Here is a 22,071-nt window from a genome sequence, read left to right as displayed (position 1 = left end):
TCTTGTCACACTTCCCAATGCCAGAAAATAAGAGATTGAATAACGTACCACCTTATCTTCTTAGCAACCGTCGGATGGATTTCATCTGCATCGACACCGTTGGATTTGATATCATCTTACCAAACCCTATCTTGTCACATTTCCCAAAGCCAGAAGATAAGAGATTGAATAACATGCCACCTTATCTTCTTAGCAACCGTCGGATGGATTTCATCTGAATCGACACCGCTGGATTTGATATCATCTTACCAAACGCTATCTTATCACACTTCCCAATGCCACAAGATATGAGATTGAATAACGTGGCACCTTATCTTCTTAGCAACCGTCGGATGGATTTCATCTGCATCGACATTGTTGGATTTGATATCATCTTACCAAGCCCTATCTTGTCACACTTCCCAATGCCAGAAGATAAGAGAATTGAATAATGTCCCCAATTCTTATAAATTGACCCTTTTATTATTCTTTCCATTCATAGACCCATAAACATATACTCAAAATGAATTACAACATTGGAGAAACTTCAAATACTGAAAATAACATATTGCCATCATCATCTTCAGATGATGATGACAATATGTTATGGATGTATGATCTATTTTCAGTGGAAGAAGATGCAATGCATTTTGTTATTCAAAATAATAACATGATATCAGAGTTAACCCTTACTCATCTGAACAATCGTTGCTCCCATGGTGGCTCTATTCCAGGGCATGTTGTTATCAATCGTAACTGTGAAGAAGCAAATCGCAATTTGTGGAATGATTATTTTTAGGAGAATCCATGATACAATGCTGAAATGTTTCACCGAAGATATCGGATGTCACGAAGTTTGTTTCTTTGCATTGTTGAGGCAGTTAAGGACCATGATAGTTACTTCCAACAATGCTGTGATGGTCTAGGTCGACCTGGGTTATCTAGTTTACAAAAAATTACTGTTGTTTTTCGAATGTTGGCATATGGTTTACTTGCTGATGCTACAGACGAATATATCAAAATCGGTGAATCAACTGCAATTGAAAGCTTCAAAAGATTTTGTCGAGCCATCGTAGAAATTTTCGCTGGGCAATATTTTAGATCACCTAATGCTAATGATATTGCAAGACTCTTACACATTGGAGAACAACGTGGCTTTCTAGGAATGTTAGGAAGTTTGGATTGTATGCATTGGAAGTGGAGAAATTGTCCCACATCATAGGCTGGACAATATAGAGGAAGGTATGGATGTCCAACCATTATTCTTGAAGCAGTAGCTGACTGTGATCTTTGGATATGGCACGCTTATTTTGCTATACCAGGCACCAACAATGACATAAATATTTTGGAGTCTTCGAATTTGTTCTCCAACCTAGCACAAGGTATTGCTCATCCTGCTCATTACGTTATTCAAGCAAATGAGTACCATATGGGATATTATTTAGCTGATAACATATGTCCAAAATGGTCTACTATTGTACAAACTATTCATCAACCACGAACTCCGAAGAAAAAATATTTTTCAATGAGACAAGAAGCATGCAGAAAAGACGTCGAGAGGGCATTTGGTGTTCTACAATCTCGTTTTGCAATTGTGGCAGGACCAGCACGATTTTGGAGGAAAATTATCTTAAACGACATAATGACTGTATGCATTATTATGCACAACATGATAGTCGAGGATGAACAAGATCTCAATGCACCAATCGTGGATGTAAGTGAAGTGCCAACCCCAGTAGTTGAATTGGTACAAGATGAAGATGCTCGATTTGAACAATTTCTTGATCGTTATAGGCAAATTAAGGACAAAGACGCTCATATTGCACTTTGCAATGCATTGATTGAACATTTGTGGTTGCGCTATGCAAATAACGAAGATAATTAAAAGCTTGTGTGCTACTTTAGGTTTTAATAATGTGTTGTTTTAACTGATGGTGCTTGTTTGTATATTATGTTTTTATTAAGTAATTAATGTAATGTAATGTTTGTATTTATAATTGTAGTTTATCAATCATATTTTATATTTAATAAATATTTATAAAAAATATAAAAATAAAATTTATATTTTAAATAATATAATATTTAAATTCAATGGTTAAAAGTGATAAATTAAAGATGATTAAATTTATTAATAGTATGAATATAAAAGTGTGAAGTGAGAAAAATATTCTTAGAATATTCTATTTTAAAGTTAAAAATAGAAATGGTGGTTGGAAAAACTTTTACTATAGAAGCTGTATTTTTATGTACTGAAGCGTCAAATATAGAGTTTTGGGTTGGAGATGGCCTTAGTAGAGCTACATGATTATATTAGAGATATTTACCTTTACAAATATGTTCAATATATATTAGAAGAAGATTTACAAAGTAACTTAAATTTATATTACCAGTTAGATTTATTATACCAGATTCTATAAGAAATTAGAAATAAATATGAGGATTATAGCCCATACACTAGTACAGAACCATTAACTTATAGTTTAGAATGATCCTAGGCTCTCCTCCTAGAGTATTTCATTAACTTTAGATGAGTAGATTTAGACGGTCTTTATCCTCTCCCGTCTAAAGATTGACATTAAAATCTTTACTAAGATTCAAGTAATGCATGTCTACTCCCTCCCACATCAAAAATTGTTCATACATCAAAAGATACCATCATAAATAATACTACAAACTCGATCAATATATTTTTCACATGGGTTTAAAAAAGACATCATGCATGTAAGAAAATTATTCGAAAACTTAGTCGGAAATAATAAAATTTCTTCTCGGTTATATGCATTAAAAAAAAAAAATCAATTGAGGTTTAATGAAGTAAATTTTCTTATTGTATTTACCTTTAAATATTGTAAATTCTTCTTGTATTTACCTTTAAATAATGTAAACATAGAGAATCATTTTTGTATTGAACATAATACTCGTCTTTACATCGCCCTGTCAACAAATTATGTCCCCACTAATATAATTTTCAAAATAACAAATAAAACCATTATTTTAAATGCAATGTTTTTTTTTCTGAAAATTCACAAAATGCACATCTCCTGACACGAAAATCTAAATTCAACGGATAGTAAAAATAACATGAAAGGTTAAAATAAAATTAAAATTTAAAAAAAAAAACCAAAATCAAGAATTTATGAGATGAACATGCATTAGGAACATACAAAGAAGTGGGGGTAAATTATAACTGTTTTAATGCTTCACTTGCAAGCATAAAAATACAAAGAATTTATTTCCTCCCAGCATTCCTCAGTCAATGATACATTCGATATATATATATATATATAGTGACGTCATAATAAGAAAGCATCCTTTATTTACAAAGAGTTGGGAGGAGGGGTAGGACAGACTCGCATTTCAGAGCAATGATCTATTGGAAAGCAATTATAGTAATAAGGATTGGCCAATACTACTACAATACCGTACGCCTAATATTATTGATGGTCAAAATGAAAATGGAAAACCCCTTGAATTTTTTTTTTTTATGGTAAGAAATAAAAGTTTGCGCCTACAAAGGATATAATGAGAATGTACAGGATCAAAAACAGAATGCCGCTTTTTCGAAAACCCCTGACGAAGAAATTTAACCAGATTCAATTGCACTCACTGGTTGGTAGGTATATATATATATATATGTAGCGCTTTACCGGGTTGTAGAAAATGAGGGCAAAGATTGAGCAGGATAGTTAGTGTTGAAATTATGACAGATCAAATGATCCCTGGCCTTCGGAGATCGCATAAAGAAGTTTCTTGTACATGATATCCTACAGGAATATAGATCTCATCATATAAATGGAAAAAAAAAAAAACTGTAAGTAAAAATGTCAGGGAAAAGAGAGATTAAATGGCAGAAGACAAACCTTTGTTGAGTATGGAGGCAGTTTGAGGTAATTAGCGCAAGTCATAACACTCGGCAAGTCATCATCTGCTGATTCTGAGGTCACAGCGCCATTTGAAGCAATGTTTGAGGCAGTTGATGAATGCTGGCAAAGATAAAATTAAATTAAACATGAAGATGAGTTCATGGGAGTTGTTCAAACATCTTCAAACAAGTAAGGAATTGTGTCTTTGAGGTAAACTCACCTTCCTGACAATGGTTAGTTTTGGATTCAATGCGGCAAGACCACCAGGTGGAAGTCTAGGGGCACCGGTTACAAATTGGCAGAAAGCATGCTGTTGCTCTGGGCTAAATTCTCCCATGATTTCCAGTAGCTGTGTAAATAAAAGGATAGTCAGCTAAATAAAATTTTAAGAAAAAAAGTACTGCTAATTAATATATAAACTCTACGAGTAGGGAAGATCCGTACATTGATGATAGCAGGGCTTTTAGCAGTGTATCCATGATCGAATTTGATATGGTCAACCAGTGAATCAGGCTGCAGAACATAGCAACAATGAACACAAATGGAATAGATTGTGTAAGGTAGCAAAATGAATATAATAATACATTACCTCCCACAACTCCCTACGACCACAAAGTAGGTAATCTAGCTCTTGTGGAGAAAATATCTGAAGAGTAGTGATGTCGAAGACCTGCAAAGATTTGGATTCAGAATAGTTAAAAATTGAGATCTCCAGTGTCATCAGAGACCCTAAAATCCACCAGCTCTACAAATCAGTTTTTTCATAAAGATATAATGATGCAAAAGCAAATTGCTCGGCTACCAATGCTTCACAATGACATAATGCACGGATAGACTTCTATATAAAACAAGCACACACTTTAAAAAAGAAAATTAATATATTAAGAAGACATTCTAAGTAACACAAATTTTAAAGATTTCATATATACAATAAGATGTAAGGTCTTCAGCATAAATTGCTTTGATTTAACAAATATTAAATTATCTGAATAAAGACAAACATCTTTGCACAAAATGATGCAACTAGCAGAGGGAGGACCCATGTACGCACGCATGCCAATAACCTTCATATCAAACTTGCTATTTAATTATCCATTGACCATTTGAATCGGGAAGAATGTAAAATCTTTTGGGTAGCAAACGACCACCAAATCCATAACCAACATTTTGTGAACTGATCAAATGAGTCTGGAATCATCTACAAACACTTCTCTGAAGTGGCTAACATCAAGAACTTAGTTAGATGTAGTCAAGGTGAATCAGGCAAATTGTCCTGGAGAGAAGACTGAGTCAGATGAGACATTAGTTCTTACGTATTTAGTATGACATAAGATTAGTTTTTAGGATGGCACCGTGCATTAATTGGGCAATAATGTTAATTGTGAACTGATCAAATGACTCTGGAATCATCTACAAACACTCCTCTGAAATGGCTAACACCAAGAACTTAGTTGGATGTAGTCCAGGTGAATCAGGCAAATTGTCATAAGATTATTTTTAGGATGGGACTACTACTATGTACAATAGGTAGGACTAATTGTAATAGTAGTAGTCCTTCAGCACAAATTAATATATAAAGGACACTGAAAAATTCAGCTTATAAACAAAGAAATGGAATCCCATTTCCTCTTCCTGACTTGACCGCTTCTTTATTTAACTATTCTTTTAAAATTCAAAAAAATATTTGCATTCAGTCAAATCAACCAACTGCATACAGAGGCTGGTCTACATGTGCAGGTTAATGGATTCACAAATGCAGACCAAGGACATATATTGCATAAATAAGGGAAATTAATGCAATCGATTGGCAGCCTGTGGCTATCTGAAGCTCAAGCTAGCATACCATGCTTCTAGCAATTACATGTGCACAATAACACTAAGAGTAAACTGGTTTTATATACAATTCCAGGGACCATTAAATCTTTAGATGTACATTGTTAGACAGAGGCCTTCAAATCACAATATCCACCTCCCTCACCCACTCAGGGAAACACCAGGAATTCCCGTATTCCAATTACCCCTGCCTTCTTAATTGACTAAGAGAGGGACAATGCCATTTAAAAAAAAATGATATTCTAACAACAAAGCAAAATTGAAAATTAAAAAATAAATTCTCCAAATTAGTGACTAACTACACAGATAAAGCTAGACAAATTATATCCAACACCAACACCAACACCAACAACCAGCTATTCATCCTAACTAGTTGAGGTCCACTACATAATTCCTTCCTATCCACATAGCTCTCTCAAGGACCAAAAGCCCATATAAACCAAGCATAGATATATCATTACGATAATTAATTATATAACAAACAAAATTATGACTCACAAAACAATTCATGTAAATCAGTTGATTAGAAACAAAAATAACTGATAGTTAATTTATGAAAGTTAATCATCTAATTCTCAAATGAACCTGCATTAAAATGGTCAATCCAATAATTGACTACCACAATAAATCAGATACAGTAATGGTTTAAACCAGAGTTAACTCTGCAGCAATTTGTTTGGCTGCTTGATCTATAGTTTTGAGAAAGATTAAAAAACTACTTGCATAAACATGCTCAGTCAAGATAAGTCCACATCACAAAAAGAAAATATTTGGAAACAGTTAGCACATACCGACCAACCAGATACTTGCAAAATCGAAACATTAATTACAGAAACAACCCTACAATAATTATCCACATGGTCAAAATCAGAGGTTGATTATCACAATTATTAAGAGTTCAATGCTGATAAGCAAACTAATGTAAAATTGGTCAAATTAGCAAAACTGATCAATTAATAGGGAAAATTCACCTATGCTAATGATAAAACCTGTCAAAGGCATGCTTAGGCAGTTACGAAGGCATAAATTGCCTGTTGGAGTAGATAAGAAATGTGAAATGTTATAGTAGAATTGGCCAATAGAAACTCCAAACCCATCAGAAATTGTTGGATTAGGATTAAATTGAACTAACAAAGTTTGACCAGTTGGCTATTTCCAGCACTTGCCCTATTTAGCTAGACCTGAGATAAACCATTCTGTACCTTAAAAGACAATTAAATAAACCTTAAACCTTTATTGTGGTAATGTCGGTGATTTCACAGCATGTATCTCTTGTTAAGCAACCTGAATTGTATAGATCTGAGTGCTTATATGTTATAATAATAGTTGAACTCTAACACAGTTGTCGTGATGTGACCATTGATAAAAGTAAAACTTTTGAGAGGAACTAAGACCTGCAAGTAATGCTTGATAATAAATAATGATAATCAGACAATTCTGTTCACCAGTTCTTTCAAAAGCATGAGCATGATTGTGAAGCACCAATATGTTATCAAACCTCTACCATTAATGGTTAATTACCCAGATGGATTAAAGTAGAGAATAAGTACTGGTAAAAACATCTTTAACGAACAACAAAAAATACCTGGTTAAAACCTGCTCTAAAAGCATCCATCTGTCGTGTAATTCCAGTCTTCACAGTTGCATCAACGACCAAAGAAATATACTCTTCCAAATTGTCAATATCAACCTGCACAAGACAGTGTCAAGCAACTAAGCAAACTACAAGCAAAACATTAGGAGCCAAAACAAAAAGAGACATAGATTTCTATTTCATACCAGTGTGCCTTCTCCTTCGTTAAGAAGGTAATCAGGATAGCCAGGGAGTGTAAAATCCAGGCATAGATCCTCAATAGCAGCACCACGGAAGCGTAAATCAGCAACTGCCTTCTCACTATAGTCAGCCATAGCTTCTAAAGATTTTTTCCGATTGACAAGGACTTGCATTTCTTGCAAAATCTTTCCGAACTCAGAATCAAATGCAAGAATGTCATGTAAATCAAGTTCCTACAGCAAATCCCAATAGGTTATATGTCAAGCAAATTGTAAGCCTAAAAAGCTAATAAGAGTTAAATCTCAAGAACTTACATAGCCCAGCATAAGTTTGTAAAATGCAGGTGAAAGAGGCAAGTCCAATAGCCGTCCATCTTGTAGAGCTTTCGCCATCACTCGCCCAGCAAGGCGGAAATATTCAATGACTTTAGAGAACTGGCTACCTTCAGAAACCTCTGTATTAGGAGACAAAGGGCGGGGGAACAACCCAAGTGGAGCTTGAATATGATTATTACTTCCAAAAGCCAGATCAGATCTAGGCTTTTTCTCACCCAAAATCTCATCACTATTTCCATCTTTCAGCTCATCCCCATCAATATGCATTGATGTATTATCCAATGTAGCATTGGATCTCCACATTCCAAGTCCAACCTTTTGCAGATCATGGCTTAAGAGAGTATAGAACTCCAAGGTTGGACCTAATCCAGTTCCTACCTCACCAAAATATTCAACTTCAAGAACAGCCTTTTGGCTAGAATACATCTCCATAACTTTCAGAGCAGACTCCAGAATCCGGTTTCTAGAAACACGAACCTTTTGTCGCTGCAATCGGCCAACTCGAACCTCTCTCTCATTTGCAGAATGACTGTCAGCACCTTGTTGCTGTTGTAGCCGATGCAATGCACGAGATATACCAAAAGCAGTTGAGTAAAAATATTGCCTTCTTGTTTCAAAGGGAAACAAGAAAGGGCATGCTTTAGTCATCTGGTAACACCATGAAGGGAGACTTCCGCTGCACAATGCAAGAGCATCTTGAATTTGTCGAGCCAGTTTAGGAGTTAACTTGCTATTGACAAACTCCTCTCGAGGAACTCCTGCTCCAGCTTTATAAAGATCATCTAGAGTTGAAATCTTCCCTTCTGCAAAATCATCAGACACTGCTTGCACCCTTAAGCGAGGAGCCAGCTGATTAAGCCCCTCCAAGACTCGTAATAATGCCAAAATATTGTAGGTGGGGTTTGATTTTTCAAGATCACAGGTAAGTTCTCCTTGTAGAATGCTATCAAGAAGGGACATCTGCTGCAATCGACTATCACTGCCATCACCAGAATTGGAAGCAGAAGTTGATTTGGAAGATTTAGCAGTGACAGAATTTGAACCTCCAGCAGCAACCCTATCAGGCTGGGTATCTACCTTTTGGTAAGTGATAGTGAAAACATCACTCCAAAGCCTACTACCATCACTGGCCACAAAGTCAGAACCATTATATCTGTCATCATCATCTTCATCAAGCACAAGCTGACGTTGAATAGCCTGATATATGGTCAAGTGTTTGCTAAGCTGCTTTCCACCAGAGGTAAATATTAATTTATTATAATGATCATTGATACTGGCACCAGTGGGAAATCCTCGGCGGTCTCGCCCACCTCTGATACCTCTGCCACTTACAGATGCAAGTCCAGCCATGGCAGCCGCTGCAAATGACATGGCACCCCTTGAACCAAAAGCATTTCCACTTCTAAACTCAGTGTCTTGGCCTCTGGTAGCAGCAGTCCTATTAATGGAACCAGATGAAGGTTGCACTTGACTATCATTTGCAGAAGAAGCAACAGCAGCATCATCCGCTGAATCTCCCAATTTTACATCATGAACCTTCTCAGGTACACAAACAGGAAGAGATTCATCCCTTAAAACCTGAAATAATAGCAGTTGCAGCAATCATATTAAAAGAAAAAAGACGAGACTGTCTAATATTAAAATAAATACAAAATTTCTAAAATCCAATAAATTTGAACTATATTGCAATGGAATAAAAAAAAAAATTCAAACATGCAACGCAGAACTGAAGTATAATTATAACATTTATTTTTAATACATAATGAAAACTGATAAACAAAATCAATCAACTTATTAGTGATAAAAGAATATAGATAGCCAACCACCTCATCATGATCATCATCTTCATCCTCTGAAACATCATCCTCTTCAATCACCAAAGCCTCATCAATTTCCGCTGGAGATACATCCAATTCCTCATCCTGTATTGAAAAAACAATGCCATTTATAAAGAAACAAATGACTTTCCAACAACCAAATTAGCAGATATCAAACAGACAACCGATAATATACGAATTTGTTTAAGAAATCAAGGTTCCTGGTGCAATAATCCAGAATTTTTAGATGAGTAGCATTTGCAAGCTCCAACACATGAAACCCACAGTAAATTCCACAGCAGCAATCCAATTATCCATCCACCAAAGATGATGCAATAAAATAAATAAATAAATAAGACAGCTAACAAGTTACTTTCACTATAATACATACATATAATGCCAACCATAGTTATTAAAAGTGCAACAGAGGCACAAGGCCCCCTAGGCTCCAACCTAAATGCCTTTGTCGCCTTGAAGGCGCATAACATTAAAGAGCCACCCTAAGGCGCACGCCTTGCAAAGGCTCAAGGCGATTTGAGAGCTAGAGAAATAAGCCATTAGATGACTATCAAATTAAATATCAACCGTTAAAAACAAAAAGAGTTTTTTTTAGTTTTTAAGAGCTAGATAAATATGAGCCATTAGCGATGATAAGTATGAGAGGAATATTAAGATGAGAGGATGAATATGAGAATGAATGGGAGAATAGTGATGACAATGATGAAGCTATTGAACTTGATAGCAATTAGGATCTCTTAAGGTAATAGTACGTTTTAGTAGTGGCAGACTAGTAGTTGTTGATTTTCTGCTATGCTAATAATATGCTATTTTGTTCTATGCATGTTTTATCAAAATTTGAACTTTACACTTTGATTTTATTATAAATTTAAAAATAAAAAATAAAAAATTTAACCTTGCTTCGGAAAGTCGCACTCCTGAGCTTGTGACTCGCGCCTAGGCGATTTGGACCCTTAGTGCCTTAATGCGCCTAGCGCTTTTAATAACTATGATGCCAACACAATCAAAGCTTATAATGCATGAGAAACATGTTATATGTTGCCAACAAGAGACTGCCCCGGATGGAGAACTTGCAAGCAGGTGCCTAAGATTTTAAGTGATGAAAGTGGATTATCTTGCACGATTCTGCTAAGCTACATGATAATGACTGAGGTAGGTTATCTTGGTTGACCCTTCTAAGCTACATTATAACGCCCAAAACATACCTCCGATGTAGAATCGCCATGTGCAGGTTTCATATTGGTGTCCTTATCTAACAATGCTCTTCTACGAGAAGTGTTTCTTGTCTGAGGTCCTTTTGCTTCATCAGCATTAGATTTTAGAACAGCTTTACCCTTTCCTTTAGAAGAACTTGCATTTCCCTCATTAGTGTCCTTTCGAGCTCCTCCAATGGTTAGTGATGATCTAGATCTAGTAGCAGGACGTCGACCAGAAGCAGGAGCAGATGCAGGCATTGCAGCACCAGCACCAGTAGAGGCAGCTCCAGAATCAGAATTCCCAGCCAGCAGAGCAGGCTTTTGTCCAGACTCACTCCTCTGGACCCTTGGCCAGAGAAACTCTTCCACTGCTGCTAGACTTGCCAAAGGATCAATGAGTACAATATTTGAAGAATAATCACGAAGGGATTTTTCACCTTGTGCTCGGCATAGGCGCAGCTTAAAGGGTTGGGATAATGCACTGAGGCCAGAAGACAGACGTGCACCTCCACTAGATGACCTAGATGAATGGCTGAGTACAACTGGAAAACGTTCCAAAGAAGATAGAGCATTTTGAAGCTTCTTAACCAAGACAGTCATTGGCAGTTCTTTCCCTCCATTAACACTGGCAGGCAAAGCAGTTGCAATAAATGATTTATATCTACGAAGTGCCTGCTGACGAAGCTTGGGGAGGTTAGCTTCTGATATTTTCTCCTTCAAAAATGTTCCACAAGAGAAATAATTAAGCAAAGCTACAACAACCCCACTTCCAATGAACTCAAATGTGGATACACCATCTCCTTTACAGAGTTCAAAGAGCATCTCACTTATAACATCATTCAAATGCTCCTCATTATCAGTGGAGATATCAAAAGAGCAAGCACTAGAGGCCCTTGATTTACCCTTAGCTTTTGTCTTGACATCTTCAACGTCAGCATTCAACTTTGAGCAAAGATTTTTCAGACGAAGTAGATCATCTGTTACTCCAACATCAGCCGACAAGGGATCTGCTGGAAAGTATTTGTCTTTGAAAGCCCTTGCACAGGCACTAACAGTGGCACGGAGACTAGAATTTGCAGACGGAACTTCAATAGTAGTCGGGGGCGTACTAACACTTCCAGACACAACACCTTTTGATTCATCCAACAAGCTGTTTTCGGTGTTTGTGCTGCCACGGCGCCGAGAACGCCGAGAACGTGAAGATGTTCCAGGTGTGGTATCATTATCCTTTTCAGCAGCAGAAGCCTGAGAAGGAACTGAACTTGACAAATCCGAGCATATAAGTGCATCAACAGCATGCACAACCCCTTCTCTGATAAACATCTTGGAAAATGTTCCAGGAAGCTTCTCCATAAGAATCTCCGCGATTTGTAGAGCAGGGATTAATACTTGAGGATCCTTCCATGCTAAGACACCAGCTAAGAAGCTGTAAGATCATTATTAAACAAAATGTTAAAATATTACTATATTATGAAAATAATGCACTTAATTAAGCCTTCCTCCACAATTATAGCAAAAAAAAATCCTTTTAAACACCTTGATATATTTGTAGCACTAAGTAGAGACTGGATCATATCAGCTGTACTGAAATACATTAACTTTCCGATAGCAGACAGACATTTATGCCGAACTGGCCCACTTACACTAGAACCATAAACCTGCTTAGACCATTAAGCAAGTGTCAAAATGCAATAAAACCACAAAGCTGGACAGCTAAAATCAAACCAACTATAATTAAAAGCATAAACCTGTATAACAACAGGCAGTAGGTCTGCCCCAAACTGCTGCAAAAGTTCAGGTTGATCATGCAATAACTTCTCACGAGCAGAAACTTCATTCGATGCTCCATTAACTTCATCCGACTTATTACCACTGCCACTGCAGGATCTCTTTATTGCTGATCCTTTTACAAGAATATTTGAGCAGATTGGGAGAGAAATGGTTCCTTGAGGCAGTGGCGGTAGAAGCTCATCCACAAGATTCACAATCTCATAAATCTAAGTCATTAGGGAGGAAGATGTCACATAATTCTAATATATTAATATTAAATATCAATAGACAATAAAATATAGTTTAAAAATTATACATCAAAAAAATAAACTAAAAATAAGAAAAAAGAAAGAAATCCAGAAGCACAAAAACAGCATGTAGCATATAAGAAACATACTACATATTACATAGGACACTAAAATAACTCAAAGCCAACATATTAATACACACATATACCTCAAATACTTACCAACTTTGTCAAAGTTCTCAGTAAATCACAATGAACACAAAAATATCAAAGCCGTGCTTGGATATCAACGACAAGGACATGAAATAAATTATAAAAAACTTACAGTCAGCATCACTAAGACATGGATATGGTTATAGACTATACAAATATCAAAGAGCATCTGACACTTGAATTCATATATCCTGGTAAAACTGCTTACAATTCTAAAATGTGCAGTTACAAATTAAAGCAAAAACCAAGCATCCTCAAGAAATTCCTATTGGGGAAAAAACAGATAGATGGCAGGAGTAATGTAAGACTCAAATACAAAGCAAAAGAAATTTATGAAATTGGCACAAAAATTAACCTCGAATTATTAATATGTACATGTACATAAGCCCGCAACAAATTGAATATTCTATTATTTAAGGTATATGGTTAACATGTCATTAGATAATGAAAGATTTTTCTCAACCTGTTGCATGGCAAGGCTCCCTCTCATCAATAGGTTCAAATCACCTGTTTTGCCATGTTTATGAATAGCTTAAGCAAGAGGAGCAACTTGTGATAAGACATCTAAAAGCTTTTTTGTATTTCCATGACCTATAAGAAGCAGCTCCTCATAAATTTTCTATTTGTACATTTTACCATCCTCTCTAAGTATCTTCTATGTCATTATCAACAACACTCAAGAGAAAGAGTTCAGAGGAATTTTGGTGCCATAATGTTAAGCCAAAAGGATGCATTATTGACTGGAAGCATAGATAACACAGGACAATAGATGTTGCAAACTACAAAGAGCCACACCACAACCTTGTTTGCCTAGGGGCATGACAAGAACTAGGCAAAGGAGTTTGACAAAATTTAAGAGCAAGAAAGCACAAATCAATGTAATTAAAAGCAATAGGCGCCCTTGAAGCGATAAGAATGTAAATTGCCCAAAGCACTAAGCACCACCCTAGGCACTCGCCTGAGCGACATGAAGTGCTATTTTAAAAAAAAAACATGTATATATATAGAAAACAATATTGAAGTCACATAAAATTGAACTTAAATTAATATGATAATTATCTACTAAAATATTGAAGATCCAAAATAAAAACATAATTTCCTTGTCTTTCTTTCTGTTGTAATCTTCTGCTTGTAATGCGCTTATGAAATTTTCCTTTTAGTTTTCCTTTAGTTGTGCTTCTTTGATGGTGTCTCGCCTAGGTGCTTAAGCAAGCGCTTTTTGCGCTTTTAATAACACTGGCACAAATCAATTTGGAATTGGACTGAAGGGACAACCACCCTTGGAGAAGGTACTAGACCATATACTACATCACAAAGTACTGAACTGCATACATAGATTTCCAATCAAAGATAATCACACAAATGCACCCAGTGATGACAATTTTTCCTCTGTCAAGTCAGCACCTTGCATAAAGGAGGGCTACATTATGCGTAATTGATGAAATCTATCAATTTTTAAGAGATAAAGGAGCACTTAAAAGTGTAAAGGCCATGATTAGCATAATCTGTTGTAGCAACTCCAAAATCTAACCCAAAAGAAAACTAAGCAAATGAATAGCACATGTTCAAGCTTAACTTGCTTCATCTTTTTAAACTTCCATTACGAACTTTAAACCAACACCCAGCAAACTCTCCGAAAATCAGATAGAATAGCTACAACTATGAGAATAGAGAAGTACCATGATTTAGGTGTCATAAGTTCATCCCCAAAATTTTCTTGAGAAGCCATACAGAAATCATAAAGCGATCAAAAGGCAAATGACTACAATACAACACAATAATGTCTATGTCAAATTAAATGGGAAGCCTACCATGTTTCATCGATTACCAAATACCAACATAGGATAGTTTCTGTATGGTTTTACCAGAATTCCTACAAGATTTGGGTAATCACCAAACAAATCCTGAATAATGAAAAGGCAGACAAATCCTTATCAGGAAACAGGAACAGCAGATTAGCTCAATTCTGTAGTCAAGTGTTCTAGGAAATAAAAAGAAAGTAGATCTTACCCATCACATCTTAAAATTTACTATTGACCTAGCCTTCCAAAATATATTGAAGTGAGATTGTCCTCTTCATAGCAGATTAGTTCATTTCCAAAACGATATTCAAGATAAATAATCATAACAAACAGAAGCAATTAATAGTAATATCACTGAAATAATGACAGCAAATAAAATAATGAATATATGGGACCACTTTAATGGCATACAAGAATTGAGCATCCGAATCACCAGAACCAATTGATGGAAATTAAAGCAAATTTATCAAAATACCTGATCTGCCGGCCTTGTTACAGTAGGTGAAACAGAAATACTGGCAACAAGGCCAGAACCACTGAGGATATCCTTAAGGATGCCACTTATTCCAAGAAGTAGAAGTGTTTTGGCTCCTAATGGGGATCCACTGGCACAAGTCGAGAGAAGGCGGATTAAACCCTGTCATGAAGAAGAGAAATAACGTTAAAGTTGAAAGATCCTGCATTAGAAAAAAGCATAATGACTTCAAAAGTCTGGATGTGCAAACCGTGTATGTAGATGAACTGAGAGAGGCTTGCCCTCCTCCTGTATTACTAACAGATATCAGCCCCGCAGCTTGTGTGACTAACCCATGGTTACAGAGTTCATCTAACTTTTCAGGTGATGATGCAAAAGCCTCTGCAATACGAGTCAGACAAACAGAGGCATGCTCTAGAACCTGAAATGGAATGTAACCATTGAAGAATTACCATGAAGTTCAAAACTGGGAAAAAAAAAGGGCATTTGTGTGCTAAGTGAACTGCAAGTAACTAGAAGACAAAGGAAGCCATTTACAGTATTCAGAAAGAGGAACTTACTTTTGAATCATGATAGTTGAGAAGGTTTGTAAGCAATGGAACAGCTTCCATCACAAAATCAGCTGCATCTGATGGGAGTTTTTTACACATATTTGCAGCAGTAGAAAGTGCTACCCGCTGAAATGATCCAAGCTCAACAAAACAGAAGTAGTATACCGCAATGCAAAAGCTAAAGTGAAATTCAGTACCTGAACACCAGTGGAAAAGAAGTCGAGATAGGACAATACCGCCATAAGAGCACCAGCCCGCAGACAAGCAGTGGGATGTTCTTGTGATATCTTCTTCAAAGCTTGTAGAGACTGAGAAAGCAAACCATGACAATTGAGGTAATAGAATTAAAAATGAATGCGGTTGAATCTGAAAAAAAAAATTTATCATTTTTTTATATGAGTATCACCTGCTCCGCCAAGTCCATGTATTCAATTGTGAGAAGCCGGGCACAGAAGCATGGAACAGCACCATAATGAACAACTGCAGCACAAGAAGAAGGCAAGACATCACAGAGGTGAGTAAGGGCTCGGGCAGCGAGCAACATAATGTCCGGGTTGCTCTCATGGTTGAGAAGTCCCACAAGAACAGGAACAAAGGAGTCAACAGAAAAGGAACCCAGCGACTCCTCGGTTCCAATGGAAAGCATCTCGCAAAGCTGGGTCAGCGCCTCCACCTGCCGTCCTTCCTCGCCATCTGCTCTCAGCCCAGTCAAGATCTTCTTGAGCCTCCCGCTCTGGTGTGAGGAGGACGAAGGGGCGCCTGTCGAGGAGGGGAGGAGGTCATCAAGGCCAGCACCAAGTTTGCGAAGAAGGCCCTGAAGGGCGCTACCAGCGAAGTTATGTTGGAAGATACCTCCAGCGCCGCCCTCGCTATCGATGTCATCATCATTACCGCCGCCGCCGCCGCCATCGAAGCTGAGGCCGAGGATGCGTTCAGCGTCACGATCGCGATCAGCACGAGGCCGGGAAGAGCCCTCAGGGGTTTCGCGCTCCTTGCCTTTGCTGGACGACGAATCATCAGCCGGAGGAGGAGGAGGTTGGTGAGTTCTGGCAGGGCCACGGCGGCGAGGAGCTGGGGAGGATTCAGAGGAATCCATGGCGGTGGTGTTGGCGACGATGGCGGCGGAGCGGGAACGGGTGGTGACGGAAGGGAGAGGAGGGGGGAAAGAGCGGGAGCGCTTGGAAGGGCGGGAGGATGAGGATGAGGGAGTAGAAGGCGCTGCAGAAGAGGCCTCCGCCCGCTTGCGGCTGCGTGTTTCCATACAAAGGAGGGGGAGACCGAAGAGGCCTTCGGAGGAGAAGGCGATCAGGAGGAATCCGGCAGTTCGTCGAGCATGGCGATCAAGCCGATGGTGGCGGCGGCGGCGATGGCGGATCGGGAGAGAGGGATTGGAGATTGGAGGTCTAGGGTTTGCGGAATTGGGGATTGGGGAGTTGAGAAAGAGAGAGAGAGAGAGAGGAGAAGAGGAGAGATGGAAAGGAAAAAGGAGTTGAGAGATGGAAGGGTTTGATGGATCGAATCGAAGGGAGAGAGAGTGAGAGGGGTGGGATTTGGTGGCATGTGCCGCTTTGGGTATGTCTTCAGGGGTGTTTCTGTCATTTTACTTCTGATATTTTTATTTTTTTTATTTTTTTATTTTTTAATCATGAGTGATTTTTTAAAATAAATTAACTAGTCTATTGGCATCGGCTTCTTTACCAGGTGTATTTTTTTTTTGTTGAATAGGCAAGTTTGGACCCTGATTCATGCAGAAATGGTGGACACAAATGGAAGTGTTATGGAGCTTGGCTCCTCCGCATATTTGTTTTATGGCTTATTTGTATCCGTTTTTTAGGGGTGTTTATGTAATTTTACTCATGGTATTTTTATTTTTTTTTTAAATTATGAGTGATTTTAAATATATGTATATATATTGACAAAAATTGTCTAGTATATTGGCATTGGTTTCTTTACATAAGGATGGAGGGCGTAAGTGTTGTAGAGACTGGATATATCCACTCTTTGAAATATGACTTGTTTATAACCACTCTTAAGGGGTTTTTTTGTAATTTTACTTTTGATATTTTATTTTTATTTTGTTTTTTTAATTGTACATTATTTTTTTAAAATTTATTTTGGCAAAAATTATTTTGTTTATTGGCATCAACTCCCATACATATGGTGTTTTGTTTATGGTGAGTAGACAGGTTTGAATCCCAATTCATGCACAAAATGGAAGGCACATGTGTTATATCGCTCTTTGGTACATGGCTTGTTTGTATCCGCTCTTAATGGGGTTTTTTATATTTTTACTTATGATATTTTTTTTCTAATTATACGTGATTTTTTTAAAAATTTATTTTGGCAAAAAATTGTTTTGTCTATTGGCATCGACTCTCTTACATAGGTTTTTTTTTATTGAATAGGCGGGGTTTGAATTCCAATTCATATACAAAATAGAGGGCACAAGTGTTATAGAAATTGGCACCACATGTATATCCGCTCTTCAGGGTGTTTCTATAATTTTACTCCTAATATTTTTATGTTTTATTTTATTTTTAAATAATGAGTGATTTAAAAAAATGGTAAAAAATGTCTAGACTCCCTTGCATAGGGTATTTTTCCTTCTGTATAGTCGGGTTTGAAACTCAATTCATATACAAATAGATAGCATATATGTCCGGCTTTTAATATATTACTTGTCTGTATTTGTAAAAAAAATAAAAAAAATAAAATTGGATTTCCAATAAAACATCTGAGAGTTCATCTACTACTGTAAGATTTACTTATTGAAATAAGTATATCTATCAATTAATTTTTTAAATATGAATATTAATAATAAATAAGTCAATTGATTTTAAATTTTAAAATACTTTTAGTAATAAAATTTGTCAACTTTTATGTAAAATATTTTCTTTGGATATAATCATTTATGATATATTATTAGATATCCTAAATCATAAGTATGAAAAAATGTAATAAAGTAACCATGATTTTTATGGAAATCAAAAGATATCACTTTAATTTTAATAAAAGAATCTACAATTATATACCTAATATTTAATTATATGACTTAAAAATTGATAAATAAAAAAAAAGTTTGATTACATGGCGGATAGTGGGGGCAAAAAAATATAAAATAATATTTTTTATAATTGCAAAAATTACAAGGAAAGAAACTAATTAATAATCAAGAGTAACTAAGGTTTATCTTTACCTCTAAAGAAATTACAAAATCTTTTTTTTGTTGCTAATTATAATAAAAAAAAATTTATAACCTTTCTCGATCTATTTTTGAAAAAACTTATAGAACTAGATGTTAAAGCAAAGAAAAAAAAAAGAAAGATGGGAAGTTACACATATTTATTGAATCTAGACTTTGATGGCCGATCATATATGACTAAAGATTTGTAACAATGTGTTTGATTTTAGATCACAAAAAACTTTCAATGTATTTCAGTTATAACCCCACAATTTTTATAAATCAGTTACATGTACAAACAGTATTGAAATATAAAGCCAAAATTTAAAATAAATTTTCAGTATTCTATTAAAATTTCAAGAGTTTTTTTCATGTACGTTTATCTGGATTCTTGTTTTATATCTTTTATAAACTAATTATTATTATTTTTCACATTAATTTTGAAAAATTAGAAAAATATCAATTCAATTATAAGTTTTTTAAACAATGATTTTTCCAATATCAAAAATAAAAAAAAGACTTTTCTCTTGTGGTAGTTTATGGGGGAAGAGGGATTCAAATCCCAGAGACCATGATTTATACCCACATGTTCTAATCTTAAATCCCAAACACATTGATTTATAGCCACATATTCTAATCTTCTGAACTAAGGGGTGTTTGGATGCCAAGAGTGGAATGAGAGTGAGGGGGGATTAGATGCAATCCCTTGTTTGGATGTACATCATTGGGAGTGAAGGGGGATTGTGGAGGGAGTGAGACTCACCCATGTGAGTGAGTCTCAATCACCATGCTTTTGGGTGGATTGCCCAATCCTGGATATGAAAAGACCTATACGTTTTGTTAACAACATATATATATATATATATATAAATTAACTTTTTATATATCTTTTGAAATATGTTAAGTCAGGTTATTTAAATTGAATTTTTTAAATGAAATAAATTTGAATAATAAAGAAACTTAATATTAAAATACCATTAAGTTACAAACAATAAAATAAGTAGGCCAACATGAGAGGTTGGATTTTTAGAAGACATGAATAAATTCAAATGGGGTTTAAAAGATGATAAATAATATTAAAAGGGGCGTTGCGAGAATCGAACTCGCGACCTCTCGCACCCAAAGCGAGAATCATACCACTAGACCAAACGCCCGGTTTGGGAAAGTGCAACAACTATACAATTTGATTTATATTAGATGAGTATCCACATCATTACTTGCAAATCTTGTTTTAAAAATACGGAAAGAATCAAATCCATTGTTTGCATTTATAAAAAATTTTGAAAAACAAATTCAATAAATAAATAAATAGAGAAAAAATAAAAAAAATTCAAAAAAATACCACCGTATAAAAAGAGAAATAAATAAATAAATAAACAAAAAAACAAAAAAATAAATAAATAATAATAAATTGAAATACATAATTTGGATAAATGAGGATATTTGGGAGAAAAAAAAATAGAAAGGAATTGAGATCGGGATAAACAAAAGGCTATGGGAACCGGATGAGGAAACGTATGGCCTAATTTTTTTTTAAAAAAAATATATATATACATATGTATATGGCATGATGTTTTATTTTAAAGGTAAAAATGTATATTAATTAAAAGAATGATGCATGTTCTGATAGTTAAGTATGTGCATAAATGTCGCCTACCATTTTAATTGTTTCTTTGATACAATAATATTTCCTATGGGAAGGAGATGAGGGATCATTGAGCACTCAGGGTGTGTTTGGATGACATCAATGATTACCCTGATTACACATTCCCACTGATGTGTTTGGATAACACATAGGGGTAATGATTACCCTCCTTTATTATTCTTTGGAGGGTAATCATCATTCCCCCCATTTTGGCGGGAATGGAGAAGAGAGAGAAGGGAATGGGTGTCAAATATCTATTTTACCTCTCTCTATATATTTAAACATTACATTAATTAACATAAATTACTTAATTTAGATATTTAATGTAAATTATATTTTTTTATCTATAATAATATATTTGAATAAATAAAAATAAGTAATTTAAATAACTATTATAATAATTAAAATAAGCAATAATATTTAAATATTTATCATGTTTAGTTTTTTAAAATAAAAGATTTTATTTAATTTAATTGATAATCCTAATATTAAAATAAATAATTATATTTTAAACAATTCAAATAAATATAAACATTAATTTATCATTATATATATATATTTAAAAATGAGAAATTTATTTAATTTGAAATATTAATTGTATTAATAAAATAATTAATTAACTTAATTAATGAGAATATTAATAATCGAAAACATTTGTGTCATTAAATATATATATATATATATTACAAGAAGGGCATAAAAGTAATTGTCTCACATATTTTCCACTTACTTTTTACATTCCCAATGCATAACCTTCCTAACCAAACAGTTTTCATTCCTATCCCCTCCCCATTACCCCCATTCCCATTCCTCTCTTCATTACCCCCTCATTCCTATTCCGTCATCCAAACGCACCCTCAACTTTCTCCCATTCAAGAAGGTTGGAGACTATTAAGCACTTACGGGGGCGTTTGGATCACGGATTGAGGACTTGGGAATGGGAATCTCATTCCCAAGCCCTTGTTTGGTAATCAGGAAAGGCATGAGTTGCCTCCATGCATGGGAAAATGACTACTCCTAGGAGAGGCATCTTATTCCACCCAAAAATGGGGGGAGAAGTATACCTTAGTTATAAAATTACTAATATACCCCTAGCATATATAATTACATATTTATATATTTTAGCTTTATTTATTAAAATAATTTAATTAAATTATTTTGGGAAATTAAAATTAAAATAAATAAAATTTAATTAATTTAATTAAACGTATTTAATGATATTAACTAATTTAATAAATATATAATTGTTAAATAAATTATTAAGATTAATTATATAATTATAATATATTGAAATATATATTTATATTATAAAAATAATTAATAATAAATAATGTTAAATATTTTCATTAAACATAATCTATTATTTTATATA

General features: G+C 35.1%; 2 protein-coding genes and 1 non-coding gene across 4 annotated transcripts; 1 reads left to right on the top strand and 2 right to left on the bottom strand.

Annotated features, from left to right (window-relative positions):
- Positions 1 to 502: 502 nt before the first annotated feature.
- Positions 503 to 1,864, top strand: LOC120276161. The gene is given in 2 exon segments (XM_039282889.1): positions 503 to 1,154; positions 1,356 to 1,864. Coding segments are annotated over 2 exon segments (1,161 nt in total).
- A 1,292-nt stretch (positions 1,865 to 3,156) lies between these two features.
- LOC120275577 (E3 ubiquitin-protein ligase UPL3) lies at positions 3,157 to 17,389 on the bottom strand. Of its 2 annotated transcripts, XM_039282201.1 has the most exons (18): positions 16,726 to 17,389; positions 16,280 to 16,632; positions 16,071 to 16,181; positions 15,883 to 15,999; positions 15,573 to 15,743; positions 15,323 to 15,484; positions 12,564 to 12,812; positions 12,352 to 12,473; positions 10,825 to 12,241; positions 9,611 to 9,706; positions 7,764 to 9,362; positions 7,455 to 7,682; positions 7,261 to 7,365; positions 4,432 to 4,512; positions 4,287 to 4,355; positions 4,063 to 4,191; positions 3,840 to 3,962; positions 3,157 to 3,743 (listed from the first exon to the last, which is right to left on the bottom strand). In XM_039282201.1, the coding sequence occupies exons 1-18, from the start codon at positions 17,132 to 17,134 to the stop codon at positions 3,678 to 3,680; spliced, it is 5,607 nt and encodes a 1,868-aa protein (XP_039138135.1). In that variant the 5' UTR covers positions 17,135 to 17,389; the 3' UTR covers positions 3,157 to 3,677. The 2 variants fall into 2 exon arrangements, with proteins under 2 accessions (XP_039138135.1, XP_039138134.1); XM_039282200.1 differs by having other exon boundaries at positions 16,280 to 17,389.
- Positions 17,390 to 20,136: 2,747 nt separating this feature from the next.
- TRNAP-UGG lies at positions 20,137 to 20,208 on the bottom strand. The gene has a single exon. It is a non-coding gene; the product is annotated as a tRNA-Pro (tRNA).
- Between the last annotated feature and the right edge of the window lie 1,863 nt (positions 20,209 to 22,071).

The sequence above is a fragment of the Dioscorea cayenensis genome, chromosome 14 (assembly GCF_009730915.1).
Source record: "Dioscorea cayenensis subsp. rotundata cultivar TDr96_F1 chromosome 14, TDr96_F1_v2_PseudoChromosome.rev07_lg8_w22 25.fasta, whole genome shotgun sequence".
Taxonomy (NCBI): domain Eukaryota; kingdom Viridiplantae; phylum Streptophyta; class Magnoliopsida; order Dioscoreales; family Dioscoreaceae; genus Dioscorea; species Dioscorea cayenensis.
The sequence above is the reverse complement of the archived record's forward strand: the minus strand, read 5'-3'. Positions and strand labels throughout refer to the sequence as shown.

Coding starts and splice junctions, on each gene's coding strand:
- LOC120275577 (XM_039282200.1), bottom strand. CDS start 17,134: ATGGAAACACGCAGCCGCAAGCGGGCGGAGGCCTCTTCTGCAGCGCCT. Junction 4,513..7,260: donor TTAGAGCAGGTTTTAACCAG/GTATTTTTTGTT, acceptor AAATCTTTGCAG/GTCTTCGACATCACTACTCT. Junction 4,356..4,431: donor GTCGTAGGGAGTTGTGGGAG/GTAATGTATTAT, acceptor TATGTTCTGCAG/CCTGATTCACTGGTTGACCA.